Raw genomic sequence first — 17,180 nt, 5'->3', positions numbered from 1 at the left:
TGTTCCTCTGATCCCGAGGGGGGGGGGGACCTGCAAAGGGTTCGAAAACCGCTCCGATGCTCAAGCCAGTAATGGTGCTCTTTGCAGTAAAAGAATGAATATTGATTGATCCTTTTGGGGGCGAGTTATGAGAACTCTGAGTTTCTAGTGGTCTTTTTGGGGTAAAGAGATCCTGTCCTGCGAAGGACGGTGTGGGGGGCCTTTTATAGGCGATGTTAGGCCGACTGTGATCAGTGGCGGTGGTGAGGCGGTTGCCGTCAAACCGAAGGAAATTTTTCCTCTCTTGAGTACCTAGGGTTTCTCTCAGAGTATATCCCGGATCTTTGATAAGTGGAAGTTCTTAAGTTCAAGGATTCTCCGTAGATATCTTGCCGGTGTGATAGACTCCAAAGGAGAAGTTTCATCCTTTAGATACGTGGAGTTCAAACGGGCTTAAACAGTTCGAGATATGTAACCGACTGAGATCTTTCTAGAAGTTTTGGGATTAAGTCGGTAGGTTGCTTGGCGCTGCTGCCTCCCCAGCTCTGGGCGTAAGACGTTGGCCGAACCTGTGTGGACCCCCTTACTCATTTGAAGACCCCACGGCTGATCTGTCCACGCTGAGGGCGTTTTGCGGAGCTGTGATGAGTCTTGAAAATGCCTCATCCGAATCTCTTAATCTGGGTTAGTTAGTCTATTTCGGGCAGTTACTCTGATAAATTGTGTGTTTCTCTTTCTCAGGTGTCTTTTACGGATTTCGATGTGAAAATAGCTAAAATCAAGAGAAAGACACACTTGAGGGCATTTTGGTCATTGAAGATTTTGGTAATTCTGACCAATGTTGATATTCGGATGAGAAGAAGAAATCAAGATGAACCCAACGGCGAAAACGAAAGTCAAATCGGAGTCCGCATGTGAAAGATAATCCAAGTCAAAGTTTGGGTCAAAGTCACTTGACCTAAGTGAAACAAGGTTGACCGTCGGGATATCTTTGGGCAAGGTTCTGGCTGGCGGGGTAATATTGATGGGGTGGCGCAAATCGAGGCATGGATTATCCGAGTTCCGTGTACAAGGTTAGCAGCGAAATGGGTCTCAAACCTGACAATTCAGTGTAACGGTTCCAAGATAACTTTTGTGCCCCCATGTGCCACCTCACTCAAAGATCTCGTATCCTTTAAATCCGACGTCTCTAGCTACATTCATGCACTCTAAGTTGGTAAGCCTTGTTACACTGGATGTTACTATTGACAACAAGACCTTACCCGATTGGGTGATTCCCCAAATCAATGGGAACCCATTCTTTCAATCTTTCTCTCTATCTCACGGTTACAGTAGAGAGAGAAAGTGAAAATTGGTTTTTTCTTTTTTTTAGAAATGGAAAGGAGATTGATTATGAAAACAGAAATCCTATCTCTCTTTTAATGGGAATATTACCCTAAAGATTACTGGAGAGAGAGGATTAATGGAAGAGATTTTCTTTCTTTCTCTTCTCTGATTTATTCAAACCAAGAAGGAAAGATGAGATTATGGAAAGATGGAGAGATCCTGGAGGATTGGATTGATGATTCGGCTGTGATATTCGTAGAGAGAGAGAGAGAAGGAAAGAAAAGGATAGTTGTGATTTGATTCACTTTAGAGAGTATATACAGAGATGATTGGAGAGAAAGCTCGGCTAGAGGTTAATTGAAGGAGATATTTCCTAGAGAGAGAAGCTGCTTTAATGGAAGTATTTCTTTGATTTGCTCGGTTGGAAAGATAGAGAAAGGGAGCTGCTGTAGACCGAGAAGGAAGAAGGAGGATTTTCTTGGAGATATCGGCAGAAATGGAAAGAGCTTGATTGGTATCTTTATACAAAGAAAGGATTCTATTGATAGATTTAGAGGGAGAAAGGACTGTTACTATTCTCTTCTTCTTCCCCTATATATGTTAGAATCAGAAGAGGGCAGAGATCATCTCATCTTGGAGGGAAGCAGTTTTCTTATTTTGATTTCATAACTGCTCTGTTTTCCTTCTTCTTCTTGGGGCATTAATGTAAGATTAGAGAGAAGAGAAGAACACAGAGTAGAGAGAGAAAAATTTAGAGAGAATAAAGAGGATTATTGCTCTTGATCATCATTCCATCATCAGTTTAATTATCATCTGATCTTCTCTTCCTCTGGTTTTGTTCTTCTTTTTGTGAAAGAAAGAAGAAAAACAGAGAGTTACCATCATCTTCATATCTTTCTTCTTCTGTATATTCTTATTGTGTGAGAGAGAAATAAAACAGAATAGAGAGAGAGAGAGAGAGAGAGAGAGAGAGAGAGAGAGAGAGAGAGAGAGAGAGAGAGAGAGAGAGTAGTAGAGAAACATAGTGATTTGTAGAGAAACAGAAGATTGTTTTCTAAATATTTATCAAATACAATCGTCTTCTTCTAATTGTTGGTGTTAATTGTGTTTAGATTGAAATAAAAGAAAAGAGAAATTTTGTGAGAGAAATCAAGAAACAGAGAGTTATAGAAGGAGAGAAAAAGAGTTGGAGAAGACGAGAAAATTATTTTCCAACAGAGACCAAGAAGACGAGAAACGACTTCCCTTAGGGTCTGTTTGGTCGGTTTTCCTGGAAAATCGTAAAAACAGAAGGAAAACACTTCCCTTAGGGTCTGTTTGGTTGAAAAGCAGCAAGAAAAGTTAATTCTCTTTACTCTCTTACTTGTATATGTTTAAGTATTTATCTCTTTCAGCAAGAGTAGCTAATTTTCTTTAATCTAGGGCTAGGATGAAACCATATTCGATCTTTTAGAAACATATTTTTAATTGATTTCTTTGATTATACCTTAAAGCTTAATTTGTTTTAGTTTGTTAAATCGATCTTCTTTTCACTATCTATGCTTTTAGATTTGATGCATCGTGCTTAGGTTAAATCATTTGACGATGCTTACTTATTAATTGATAGATAATAGTTTAGAGATTTATGTTTTCGAAATAAAACAATTACATTTGTATTGATTATTGGTTTTAAACGAAAACATCTTCCGGAATCAGGATAGCTCATTATCCGAAGTTCTGAGTTATAAAAAAGAGAGAGTTAGTCAGTTACTTTAGTGTGTTTGAAAGTGAGTTATACGGTGGATTCCGAAACCCCAGGCCCTCTCCTCCATTGAGTTCCTTGTATGATTTGTATTTATTCTCTTTTTGTTCAAGTATTTTAATATTTTATCACCAAAACCATTTTCAAACAAAAAATAGAAAAACCGTGATACTTCCAAGTCTTAGAATAGGTTTGACTAGTCTCTGAGGATCGACCCCGGTCTTACCGGGATTTTACTACTTGACGCCCGTATACTTGCGGGTGTAGACCTATTTAGGAAAATTTCTAGGCCCATCAAGTTGGTTTCTTTTGGCCGACCTCCCAGTTAGAGGAGTATTCGGTGGACCATCAGGGGCTCAGTTGTTCTGCTACCTTAAGCCGGGTTAACCCAGTAGACTTCAGGTCTGATCTTGACTCTTCAGAAGTTAGTCAACGTCTGAACATTTTATGCATCATCAAGTACAATTTACAATCATGCGACATTAATCAATTACTTTAGATGCACTATAAGGATGAAAATATATTCATAATTGTGAAAGAAAATTCAGGGGAGAGTAAAGGTTGAGTTACATATTATTTTAGATGTTAGAAGTGACTCGAATATGGATTAGTATCGAACCCGGTTAAACCTACCGAAGCTTGTACCCATTAGCGGAGCTGATTACTGAGACAGAGCTAGTATGCGAAGCAGTGCTCTGAGGCAAAGCTGGACTCCGAGACAGAGCTGGAATGCGAAGCTAGGCTTATGTCGGTGATTAGTGTTTATTCGTGTATAATGTCGGTTGTAGAGAGAGAGTCGGTGAGGCGGTGGGATTAGGGTTTAGTGCCTATATAAATAAACCCTAAGGAGATATCAGTAAGACACAATCTCACGAATCTCTTGTGTAAACTTGTTTGCTTATCATAGTGGAAATCATCGCGCCGTTGTGGCCGTGGAGTAGGTCTCACCAACCGAACCACGTAAATCTCTGTGTTCTGTTCTTGATTGTTCTTTACTATTCCTATTGCTTGTCTTGGATTACTCGTATTGTTCACATTAACCCCGATTGGGCATAACATTAGACCTATTAACAAATTCATTATTCGAACTGAAAAATACAAGGCTCTCAAAATTTCTCAAACTCCTACAATAAGACGGGGAGCCTATTCCGTGGGAGCCTCCATTGTCTTTGCTCTTACCTACTTAGTTGAAGGAAAAACCGATTAACACATGCCTCTCATTATATATTGAGATGCTTAGTAAATATTTCGAACTTGCTCTGAATATGGGCCGGTATCTAATCCAAGTTGCAACCCGAGAAATAATTTTTAAATTTTTGGCTTGCGAGTCGCTACGTTTACTCATGTTTGTCCTAGCTTATATGGGTTGTTATCAATGCAAATGAGTTTCTAATTTTTTTTTATTTTGGAGAGAGAGGGAGAAAGTTAGAGGTGGTTGAGTTTGAAGGTTTTAGTAAGTTACACAGTAATCTTGTTCTTCAGTTATAGTGAAATCTATCGCATCATTGTTCTTCGTAAAGAAGGTCTCATCAACCAAACTACATAAATCTCTTTTATTAAATTATTTATTTACTTCAGTTATTACTACTCTCAACTTATCTGTTCTTTGTCATAAGTATGAAAAAGATTTGGGATATTTAAGAGCTTATACTTCCGTTATTACTACATAAATCTCTTTTATTAAATTATTTAAATCTCCAAAATAATTTTTTATTTTTATTTTGGAGAGAGAGAGAGAGAAAGTTAGAGGTGGTTGAGTGCGAAGGTTTTGGTAAGTTACACAGTAATATTGTTCTTCAGTTATAGTGAAAATTATCGCATCATTATTCTTCGTAAAGGTCTCATCAACCAAACTACATATATCTCTTTTATTAAATTATTTATTTACTTCCGTTATTACTACTCTCAACTTATCTGTTCTTCGTCATAAGTATGAAAAAAATTGGGATATTTAAGAGCTTATACTGTCTTGACTCCATTAAACGTCAAGCAAGTCAAGTAATAAAAAAAACGATATAAAGAAGATATAAAAGAGGTATAACACAGTTGAATGATGAAAGAGTGGCCACCGGTAGGTGTCAGTGTCGTCGCCGGAGAATGTTGCACTCTTTTCTAGGATTTTGTTTTAAAAGAATAATGAATTGGGCTTCCTTTTGTTTTGTAAGAAGAAGATGAAAGAAGCAAACGAAGTTGAACATTACCAACATTAAAAACCGGTGCTTATAGAGAACTCGGGTCAATGGTCATGGACCCGGGTCAACAAAATGGCCGCCGCTAATAACCTTTTGGCCCGGTTCTTTTAAAGGCACCCTAATTTGAAATCTAAGTTTTCTCATTTTTTTCAATAAGTTAAACTTGGTTGATATTCAGGAGTACTTTTCTAGCTGGATTGGCTGCTGCAGAGAAAAAACAAAAAACAATAGATTTTGGTAGTTTTTTTAATCTTATATATTGTGTTTCTATAAACTTTAATTCTGTGATTTCATATTACCAGTTTGAATTTAAATTAAAGTATTTTTATTTCTCTCTTTACTCTATAATAAAGGGGGAGGGTATCTTTTTTTAGAATATACATTCTCTTCAAAGACTAAGGTTACAACTCGCAAACTAATCTTCAAGAGTTGAGATTACATTTCCCAAACTTATCTTCAATGATTGAGATTATATTTTTCAAAATTACCTCCAATTGTTTAGGTTACACCTCATACCTTATCCACCATCATAACTCCGTCAATAACACTCGCATACCTTATCCACCACCACCGTACTTCGACCACCACCATACTTCCACCACCAGCGCCACCATCATACCTCCACCACCACCCATACCTCCACCACAATCACCACCGCTGCCACCATCATACCTCTACCACCACCACCATCAACCCTCAACCACCACCACACCCCATAACCATACCTTCATGGCACCACCACTACCACTAATATCACCACTACTTCGTACACGAGAGTAATCGTGGAAATCATAAACAAATTCAATTAAAATCAAGTATCTCTATGAGAAAGAAAAATAAAATTATCAAAAGTAAATTGAGTTACCAAACTAACTTTTTTACTTATAAGTAACATTTTTGCCAAATATATATTTGAATTTTTTTTACTTTTTTAAAGCAAAAGAACTTCTACTACAAGTAAAATGACTTCTACTTTTGGTTGCCAAACGACACCTTAGTGTTGCCGAACGACATCTTAGAGTAGGTGTACAATTTGGCTATTTATATTTCCATATAACCATGCCTTAAAAGGGAATAATACAACAATTTGGCTATTTATATTTCCGAAAACTTAGAAGATTTCATCTCCAGAATCTATACTCTTATCTCCTTCGGGAATAGCTCTATTTCGACTATTCTACACAGCCCATAGAAAGCCTTACTTAATCATACCAAGTTTCGAACAAGTAAAGCGCTTCATGATCACTACTTTACTTCTAAATCAACAAACCCAACTTGCATATTTTCTAGTAATCTATAATTCTATATATCAGAAAGATATATGTGAGAATAGTCCCTCGTGGGAGAAAGACAATCTGGCAACCAATAATATAATGTCTACTTCCTCTCCACTCATTACCAATTGATTTTAAGTACCACAAACTTAACAATAGAAATGCAAATTTAATCCCATATATCTCAAAAGGTCCAAATAATGAGATATTGAACTAGCTTTTATAAAAAAGTTGTAATATTTCTATTTCTTTGATTCGATCCCTAACACTCCTAGATAATTAATCCAACTAATCCTGATTAAGAAAAATATCAACTTTTTGGAATCCTTTGCGGAATTTTAAAATACAAGATAGCTGAATTATACATGATTTCACACAGATAACTACTAGTGTTTGTTTGCTAAATAAAAATAATGGGTATTGATGAAAACTACTGTCTAGGGTAAATACAGTCACTAACATTCACGAATGAAAATTCAGTATAAGGAAATTTTTTTTTTTTTTGGTGAAATAGGTCTCAGCCTTTCTTTATTAGCATTCCCTCTCTTTAGAGAAGTTTGCCTTATCAATGGCTAATTGCCTTACAATACAACTTGGAGGTTGTAGTATCTCCTCAGTTGTTTCTAATTCGAAATTAAACACATAATGCGCTAACAGATGCGCTGTTTGGTTCGCATCACGAACACAATGAGAGAAACAACAATTTTGAATATTAGCACTCTCCCTCTTAATATCCATCACAATCGGTCTAATCTTCCATGGACCACTATCTTCTTTCGCAAGACACGCATTTATCACCGTCAAGGCATCTCCCTCTATCGTACTTCCATAATGATGAAGATCTCTAGCAATTTGAACAGCTAATCGTGTCGCTTTAGCTTCCGCCTCCATTGCTGAAGATGCACTTGTCTTTTGAGTTAATGCCAACACGAATTCACCATTGGCATTTCTGCACACAGCAGCTAACGCCGCCTTCCCATCCTTGTAAGCGGCATCACAATTAATCTTTAAGTTCTCTTGAGAGGGCGGTAACCAAATCGATGGAAGTGGGTAATGTTCTTCTTCAACCTTTATCTCTGATGTGGATCCAGAAATAGAAAAGTCTTCATACATTCTCTTTGCTTCTTGGATAATAGAATAACTACAAGGAGTAACTCCCTCAAAGATACACCTGTTACGGGCTTTCCACATGAACCAAGCGATATAAATTCTTAACGCAATAACCTCTTCTTCTTCATCTCCTCCGATCCACCTACAAAGGATAGTTGTGAAGTCATCATCTCCCTCTAGTCGTAATTTCAATGGATGAGCTAACCATGTCTCCCTAGCAGTTTTACATTTCCGAAATATGTGATCAACATCTTCCTCTTCATTGTTGCACACCGAGCATAGTTTAGATACTTGTGTGTTGAATCTTAATGCACGTTTTTTTGTTGGTAACGCATTTTGCAAGATTCGCCACAAAAATATTTGCACCCGTGGAGCAAGAGTCACTCTCGTCCATACTCTTCTCCAGTTCAGCCCTTGCGGCAATTCCATTTGATTTGAAGAAGACGGTTCCCTCTGTTTCATCAAATTGTATAGAGACTTTGAGGTAAACTCACCTTTTTCTGTGAACACCCAAATAAGCTTGTCTTCAATGTTGTTACACATAATCGGGATCTGTAGAATAGCTGCTGCCGATAAAGAGTCAAAAGTTGTTTGTATAAGCACTTTATTCCACCTTCCATCAATGTCAAATAAATCACGAACAAGAAATAAATTGTTTACATTTGTTCCATTATCCTTCTTTCCTGGTCTAAACCCTCGAATGTTTGGTACCCACGGATCATCCCAAATTTTGATAGTCTGACCATTCCCGACCGAGTAGCACATTCCTTCTTCAATAAAGCATCTCATCTCCATCATACTTCTCCAAGTAGCTGTACCTGAGGCCTTTGGCACATGTTTCCAGAAGTTTTCACTTTTTAGATATTTGGCTCTCAATAAACGAACCCATAACGCCTCTGGTTCTGAAATAAACCTCCAAACCAACTTTCCTACCATCGATTTATTAACTGTACCCATATCTCGAATACCTAATCCCCCTGCCTTTTGACTTGCTTGCAACTTCCTCCAATTTACATAGTGCATCTTGGATTTTTCCGTGTCGTGCCCCCACCAGAAGTTTCGTTGTTTTTTTCAATCCTATCGATAATTCCTTTTGGTGCAATATTTGTTGATAAGAAGTATATTGGAATCGACGATAATTCACTCTTGAGAAGAGTTGTCCGTCCTGCATGAGATAAAGTGTTCCTTTTCCATCCCATCAATTTTTTCTCAATCTTTTGTACGATGAATTCATAAGAAGAAATCTTATGCTTCGGCTTCAATAAATAATTTCCCAGGTATACATCATCTATCGTCATCTCCTTAACACCAAGTATTCTCAAAATTTTATCTCTTCTATCGGGTTGAAAATTCGCACTGAAATGTATTGAAGATTTCTGGTAATTAATGAGTTGACCTGAGTACCTTGCATATGAGTCTAGAATACCTTTTAGTTGCAATACATTATTCTCCCCAGCTTTTCCGAAGAAGAAGAGATCATCTGCAAACATAAGATGACTAATACTAGGAGCATATCGGTTGACCTTGAGGCCATTATACAACCCATTATTTTCAGCCTGAATCACCAATTTTGTTAGAGTTTCTGAACATAAAATGAATAAATATGGGCTGAGTGGACAACCTTGGCGTATTCCTCTCTCACTGAAGAAGTACCCTTTCGGCCTCCCATTCAACAATATCGAAAAAGATGCCGTCGAAACACAATTCATAATCAGTAGATGGGTATTTGCAACAATCCCATATCGTCTAAGCACCGAACTCAGAAATTTCCAATCTACTCTATCATATGCTTTTGCCATGTCAACTTTTAAGGCAAAAGACCCATCTTTCGCCGAAGTTTGTGCAATAGAGTGAAACAATTCTTGGGCTACTATAATATTGTCAGAGATCTGACGTCCTGGCACAAAGGCGTTTTGTACCTGAGAAATGAGATTCCCAAGCAATGGTCTCATTCTATTGGTTAGAATTTTGGTGACAATCCGATACAACACATTGCATAAAGATATCGGTCTAAAGTCGATTGGGCTTTCTGGAGCTTTAACTTTCGGGATTAATGTGATAAAAGTATGATTCAATATACCTGGAAGCTGGCCAATAGATGGGCCAAAGAGTATAATCAAGATCAAAGACGACCAATCGAGGGAGAGTTTGGAAGAGACCTATTATCTTCAATGCCTCCTCTTTCACCTTCTCATGCTCTCCCATTTTCTCTCTCCAATCCCTTTCTTCTTCTTCTTCTCTCATGGGCCTTTAAATTTGGACAATTTCCACAATGATCCTCTACTTTCTTACTACTCCTTAATGATCCTCTAGTCTTTTTTTTGAATTGTTAAGCGTGTGCCTCGAACCCTTGACCTCTAGGTGGAAGATTATACCTCTTACCACTCCAACCAAGGGTTGTTGGCTAATGATCTTCTAGTATCTCTTGCTTATGTACCTTTGAGACCCTACTTGTCCGTCCCCTAATTTTTTTTTTAAAATAACAACAGTATAAGATCAGACTAGTACACTATACAACCATACATTCATAACTGGTTGCCCAAGTGGTTGATTGTGTTGACCTCCAAAGTCCTTGAGGTCACAGGTTCAAGTACCGCAGGAGGTGGAATCCATATCTTGATGATGTATCTATGCCATGTAATGACTAACGTGCATCGTAGTTCATATTCAAAAATAAAATAAAAATATAATCATACAAGTTCAGACCGGGCTTCATGTGCGGCGATATGCAGAGATCAATTTGGTTATTTTAGGGTATCGAGTTAGCAACATCGTTAAATTTCAAACTAGTGGAAATCGAATCAGACACAAAAGCAATCCTAGAGTGGATTCTGGAAGGTCCGAATTCATTTCCGTGGAAATACAAAAACAATATTGGAGATATTCATAGCTTGAGGCATCCTTTCGAGGAATTCCAATTTAGTTTTTGTTATCGAAATGCAAATGTTTTAACCCATAATTTGACTCATTATAGTCTTACTTTTAACTTAGATAATGTTTGGAATAACCCTGTCATCCCATGTATTGTAGTATCTCAGTTGTATTTGGATCTCGTTAAATGAAATTAAAGTTTCTTTGTCAAAAAACAAAAGAGTACACAATCATAGGACAATGTTCAATTAGTTTGGATGGATTATGACGATGAAATATATTCATAATTGTGAAAGAAAGTCTCATTAACCAAATTACGTAAATCTCTTGTACTAAATTTATTTATTTATTTATTTACTTCTATTATTACTTTTCTTACCTTAATTGTTGTTTGTCACAATATAACCAAAAAATTGGGATATTTAAAAGTCTATAGTTTCATAAAAAAAAGAGTCTATATATAGTGACCGATTTGAACTTTCACACTGTCTTAACTCCATTAAACGTCAGGCAAGTCAAGCCAAAAACAACACGTCAAGCAAAAAACTAGTCGAACGAAAGGACAAGATCGTGAGAAGAATTTTCTATTTCAATCCCTCAAAGTTGTTGAATCTGATATGAATATGCGTATCTAATTCAACTTGCAATTGGAAAGAAAATTTTCAAATGTTTTGCTCGCAACGTCAATTAATGTTAGTTCAACAAAAAAAAAATGTCAATTAATGTTTGTCCAAGTCTAATAAAGAATTGTTTTCAATTTAAATGGGTTTCTAGTTTTTGATTATAGAGAGAAGCAGTTAGAGGTGACTGTGATGTAGACGCAGCGGAATTAAAAGAAAACAACAAAATAGAACGAAGAACGAATAAAGAACTGTAAATAACTAAATAAAACTATAAACTTGAATAACTTTAATGGGGGTTTTCTCTTCAATATGAATCTATAAAGACAGACTGGACATCCTTTTATAGGATATTAGACTTTCCTAGATAGACTCAAACTGGACTTTCCTAAATAATAGAAATACTAAAATAATGAAACTTCCTAAACCTAGATTCATTATGAATCCTTCTAAACTAGGACTCTCCTAAACTTCTAGAATGACCGACTAGGCCATGGGCGCGCGGATACGCGGGCCCGACCCGGATGCTCCTGCATCAGCTCCCCTTTCCCCAGAAGGTTCGTCCCAAACCATTTCGATGAAGAAAATAATATGATGCACCCACATACGATGATTTCATCCATACCGATCCTTAATTCCCACTTTGCACGAAAGGTGCATGAAAACCAAAAGACACCAACATGGACTATATCATTAGTTTGAATCTCATATTGCAATGGGCATCGCACACTTAGTGTTAGTGAATAAACAACGTTCATCTCACCATCTTCCCACGGTAGACGTAACCACTTAAAAATTTGCAAGAAAGTGATATGTAATACGAGCAAATCTAAAGTAAGAGTAATTGTAGCTAATTTGCAAAATTCTTCGTCAAGAGCCAAAGTAGAAGCATAGCCAACTCCCAAAAAGTTATCGATATTGAAACATGTAGCGTTGAGATGACACCGAAAATCAATCTTCCCACGTTCATCTTCATGAAGTTTATAGACTCTAACTTGATCAATACCCGAAAATTGAATTACTTTCCGAACAAACGTAACACCATAAATAATATTGTTATCCGAAGGTTTTCTTTTTGTTGAAGGTATCGAAGCAAAAATATCAATCGCAATGATCGTTCTAAGAAGCATTGTATCGAGCATGTTAGGGACATTAATGAACAAGCTTATGTAATTTGATTGATCAACATCAATATGCTTGTCAAATCTATTGGCAAAGCATATAAACCGGAGGCATTCCTCGTCGACCTCCCTTCCTACGTTATGTAATTTAACGGAGAGAAGTTCCGTCATCTCTGACCTCAAACCCACACTCTCATCACTCAACATAACACCAACCTTCAAATCTGATACTTAAGTCACCTTTTGTACTACATTTTTGTTGCTATGAGGTAAGAAGTCCACTTGGAGCTTCTCTCGTCCTCGAAGAGAAATCACATCGCCATCATTGCGTGGAACTTCAAGGATGGTTTCCATGAATTTCTTCCTTCGTCCACTAGCCTGAGTTTCTATTTTTTTAGGGTGATTTTCAAGATTTGAATACGTAGATATAATGGTCTCACACTTAAAGTGACCCGATTCGTCAATACTTTCCTTTACTAGTACAAAGTCTTCGTTATCCGGAGTTTCATTATACTTTTCACCATACTCCACACATCGTGGAATCAAATCAGCAGACGAGTTAACAAGTTTCTCATCACTCAATGTTTCATTGCCATGAATAAAATTCGCAGGAACTTTATACCCGTCATCGATTTCTAAGTCATCGATTTCATGGTGTTTAAGAGGCTGATTAGGTTTTACTGCTAAAAATACATCTTCCTCGGATATCAAACTATAATATTCACTTTCACTGTTCCTGACATACTTCTGAAGCGCAAGCATATCAAATTGCTCATCCAGACGCCGACGAGATCGTGGTTCCTCCTCGGTCTGGTTCAGTTTCAAATCATCAGCTCCAAAAACCTCACCTTCTTTAGGATCCATATGATCAGATTCAGAAGTCTCACTATTTAGTACTCCAAGTTATTGATTTATCTTATCATTGATAATTTCATCTTCCTCTCCTTCATCAGGCAGATTAGCCATTACCACAAAATCTTCTTCAACATCTGAACCAAACCTCAATAAGTCATCTTCATCAGCATCAAGCAAAGCCGTAACTTCCTCGTCAACAACTCTTTGAATTTTTATTGCAACGATCGTAGAAGTAGCATTATACATGAGTCTGAGTGTTCACTTGAATCATGAACAAGTCCTGAAACTTTTACGCTTGAAGCATCATAAGCCTTTACATCAAGAGGAACTTGATAAAACTGTGTTTTACTGTTCTCATAATATGCAGAACCACCTCCACTCTTCTTAATTTCGCCCATATGAAAAAGATAGTTATAACCATTGTCAGAAAATCCTAATTCTAGAATTCCGTTCCTAACAGAATAATACGACGATTGAGCTAATGTGCAAACGAGCTTGTTACGGTGAAGGGGTTTGTCGGTTGTGAGCGGGTATCGTGATGAAGGGTGGTCATAGATTTTTGTTAAGGATTAGAGGTATAGATACTTCAATACACTCAAATAAACTCAAAAGATTCACATCAACATACTTTCATATAATAAAGCTTCTTTAGATCTACACAAACTCATAAAACAAGAGACACGAAGTTTTGTCACAATATTAAACTAGATATTGAAGTTAGTTCTTACCTTAAACACAATATTCATACTAGATCTATGTCTTCTTCTTCAAATTTCTTGTATACTATTCTCCTTTTACTTTCTCTCTCTAGATTGTTCTTGAACTTGACTAAGAAAAAAACTCTCTACACCCTTTTAATTAATTTCATGAGGCTTTTACTTTTTTACCCCTTCTAGTTTTGTAAACCATTTACTCAAACCCACACTTTTATATTGGGCCCAAACCCAAATTTGGTTTAAAAGCCCCCTTTTCAACATCCCCCCTTAAACCAAATTTCCATAGCTTCTCATACCTAACATCCGCTTCAATCTCTCAAAGACATCATGCTTCAAGGGCTTCGTAAATATATCCGCTATTTGATCTTGAGACTTGCAATACATCACTTCAATATCACCTTCCTTAACATGTTCACGAATAAAATGGTAGCGTGTATCAATGTGCTTGCTTCTTTCATGACAAACGGGATTCTTGGCTAAAGCAATAGCCGATTTGTTATCAAGGAACACTTCGGTTGGACCAACTTGAGGGCATTGAAGATGCTTCAACATATTTCTTAACCAAATTGCATGACAAACCATAGAGCTAGCGGCTACATATTCCGCCTCACAAGTAGATAAAGTCACAATGGGTTGTTTTTTAGAAGACCAAGTAAATGCCGTGTAACCCATAAAAAATACAAACCCCGATGTACTCTTTCTTTCATCTAAGTCTCTACCCCAATCACTATCGGAATAACCGATAAGCTTAAAATCTTGTTCACAAGAGAAAAATAAACCATCATTGAGCGTACCTTTAATATATCGAAGGAGCCTCTTTGCAACATTAAGATGAGATTCATCCGGTGTCTCCATGTACCTACTCACTAGCCCAACTCCATAAAGAATATCCGGTCTTGTACATGTAAGATAACGTAAACTTCCAATCAAACTTTTGAAATATGTAGGATCGACATCACTTCTTCTTGAGCATTTTCTCAACTCCACTCCACTTTCAAGAGGGGTGTTTACCGGATTACATGACTCCATTTTAAACCTTTTAAGAACTTCCTTAGCATATCCACTTTGAGAAATAAATATGCCATTTTCCATTTGCTTCACTTCAATACCAAGGAAATGACCCATCAACCCAATATCGGTCATATCAAATTCCTTAATCATGCTCTTCTTGAACTCATCAAATAGTCTTGAATCATTACCGGTGAATATCAAATCATCAACATAGAGACAAACAAATAACATACCTCCACCTTCTTTCACTTTCATATATAAAGTGTGCTCATGAGGACACTTTTCAAATCCATTTTCTTGAAAATACTTATCAATTCTTGCATTCCATGCACGTGGAGCTTGCTTTAACCCATAAAGGGTCTTCTTCAACTTATATACTTTATCTTCTTTGCCCTTTCTAACATACCCTAAAGGTTGTTCAACATATATCTCCTCCTCAAGGATACCATTCAAGAATGTCGACTTGACATCAAGTTGATAAATTTTCCATGAATATTGAGCCGCTATAGAGATTAACAATCTAATTGTTTCCATACGAGCAACGGGAGAAAATACCTCACTATAATCAATGCCGGCTCTTTGCTTGTAACCTTTAGCTACAAGTCTTGCTTTGTATCTTTGGACTTCTCCACTTGCATTCTTCTTTGTCTTATACACCCACTTCACACCAATAGGTTTGTATCCTTTTGGCAAATTTGTCAACTCCCAAGTATCATTTTTTTCAATTGCATTAATTTCTTCATTCATAGCATTTTCCCATTTTTCTTCTTGGATGGCTTCTTCATAATTAATAGGATCACAATCCATGAGAAAACAACACAAGTTTAATTCTTCGTCATTATCCACAACTTCATATATCTCTCTCAAACTTCTTGTTTTCATTGGCCCTTCATTAGAACTTCCCCCCGAAGATGAGGATGATGGAGATGAGGACGATGGTGTTTGTGGGTCTCTTTGAAATTCTCTTTGTGACAAATCTTCTTCTTCTTCTCCTTCAAGTCTAAGTTCAACTTGAACAATTTCTTTTCCTTTCCATTCCCATGCCAAATCTTCTTCAAATACCACATCCCTACTAAATAGAACTTTATTGACAATTGGATTAAACAACTTGTAACATTTCATTTGCTCATTATACCCAAGAAAGATACATTTCTCACCTTTGTCATCAAGTTTTGTTCTTCTTGCTTCCGGTATCTTTGCATAAGCAATACATCCAAATATCTTTAAATGAGATACACTAGGCTTGTAATAACCCCATGCCTCTTGTGGGGTCTTCATATAGACACTTTTAGTGGGACATCTATTTAACAAGTATACGGCACATGCAACGGCTTCACCCCAAAATTCTCTAGGCAAACTTTTTTCTTTTAACATGCTTCTTGCCATGTCTAATATGGTGCGATTTTTCCTTTCGGCAACTCCATTTAGTTGTGGTGTGTATGACGGAGTAAGTTCATGAACAATCCCATGTTCTCTACAAAACATATCAAATGCTCTTGATGTATATTCTCCACCTCTATCGGACCTTAGTTTCTTTATCATAAAACCACTTTATTTCTCAACCATGTTCTTGAACTCTTTGAATGCCTCAAATACTTCGGATTTATTTTTTAAGAAATAAACCCATGTTTTTCTACTAAAATCATCAATAAAAGTGAGAAAGTAATTGTTACCTCCATTTGTCATTGGCTTCAATGGACCACAAACATCGGTATGCACAAGCTCCAATATATTAGATGCTCTCCACCTCCCTTCTTTAGAAAAACTTGTGCGATGATGCTTGCCAAAGATACACCCTTCACACACTTTGTTTGGGTGATCAATATATGGTAAACCCCTTACCATATTCTTGCTTGCCAAGGTCTTCATCCCATCAAAGTTTAGATGCCCAAGTCTCAAGTGCCACAACCAAGATTCATCTTTCACAATAGAGTTTAAGCATTTTGCATCACCATGTTGAATGTTCAAGGGAAATAATCTATTCTTTGCCATCTTTACCTTAGCAATTAGGGTTCCACTTCTATCTCTTAATGTGAGATGAAGATCCTTCAATCCTATATCATAACCTTTTTCTAAAAGTTGTCCCAAACTCAAAATATTATTTTTCATTGCGGGAACATAATAGACAACGGAAATGTAGTTATGTTTTCCATTTTTTAGTTGAATGAGGATATTACCTTCCCTAGCACCGGTATCTTTGAGGAGTCACCAAACTTTACACACCCTTTCACACTTTCATTCACTTCAACAAACAATTCTCTTTTTCCACAAATATGATTACTTGCACCGGTGTCGAAATACCAAGTGTTTGTTTGTGATTCGTCAAGACCATCACAAGAAAATAACAATGTAGGATCAACATTA

General features: G+C 36.9%; 2 protein-coding genes across 2 annotated transcripts in view; both read right to left on the bottom strand.

The window, feature by feature from the left end:
* LOC147564878 (uncharacterized) overlaps positions 1–9,882 on the bottom strand; it is a 35,376-nt gene extending 25,494 nt beyond the window's left edge. Inside the window, exon 1 of the mRNA XM_086650811.1 lies at positions 9,715–9,882. Within this exon, the coding sequence (XP_086506937.1) occupies positions 9,715–9,866 (152 nt within the window). The 5' untranslated portion in view covers positions 9,867–9,882. The remainder of the gene's footprint in view (positions 1–9,714) is intronic.
* A 2,583-nt stretch (positions 9,883–12,465) lies between these two features.
* LOC147564877 (uncharacterized) lies at positions 12,466–13,098 on the bottom strand. Its single transcript, XM_086641812.1, has one exon. It carries the CDS (start codon positions 13,096–13,098, stop codon positions 12,466–12,468), a length of 633 nt encoding a protein of 210 aa, XP_086497938.1.
* Positions 13,099–17,180: the final 4,082 nt, after the last annotated feature.

Source organism: Eschscholzia californica, unplaced genomic scaffold (genome assembly GCF_041429995.1).
Source record: "Eschscholzia californica isolate CP2 unplaced genomic scaffold, dmEscCali1.0.p SCAF_1, whole genome shotgun sequence".
Classification (NCBI taxonomy): Eukaryota; Viridiplantae; Streptophyta; class Magnoliopsida; order Ranunculales; family Papaveraceae; genus Eschscholzia; species Eschscholzia californica.
Note: the sequence above shows the minus strand (reverse complement) of the source record. Positions and strands in the feature narration are given on the sequence as shown.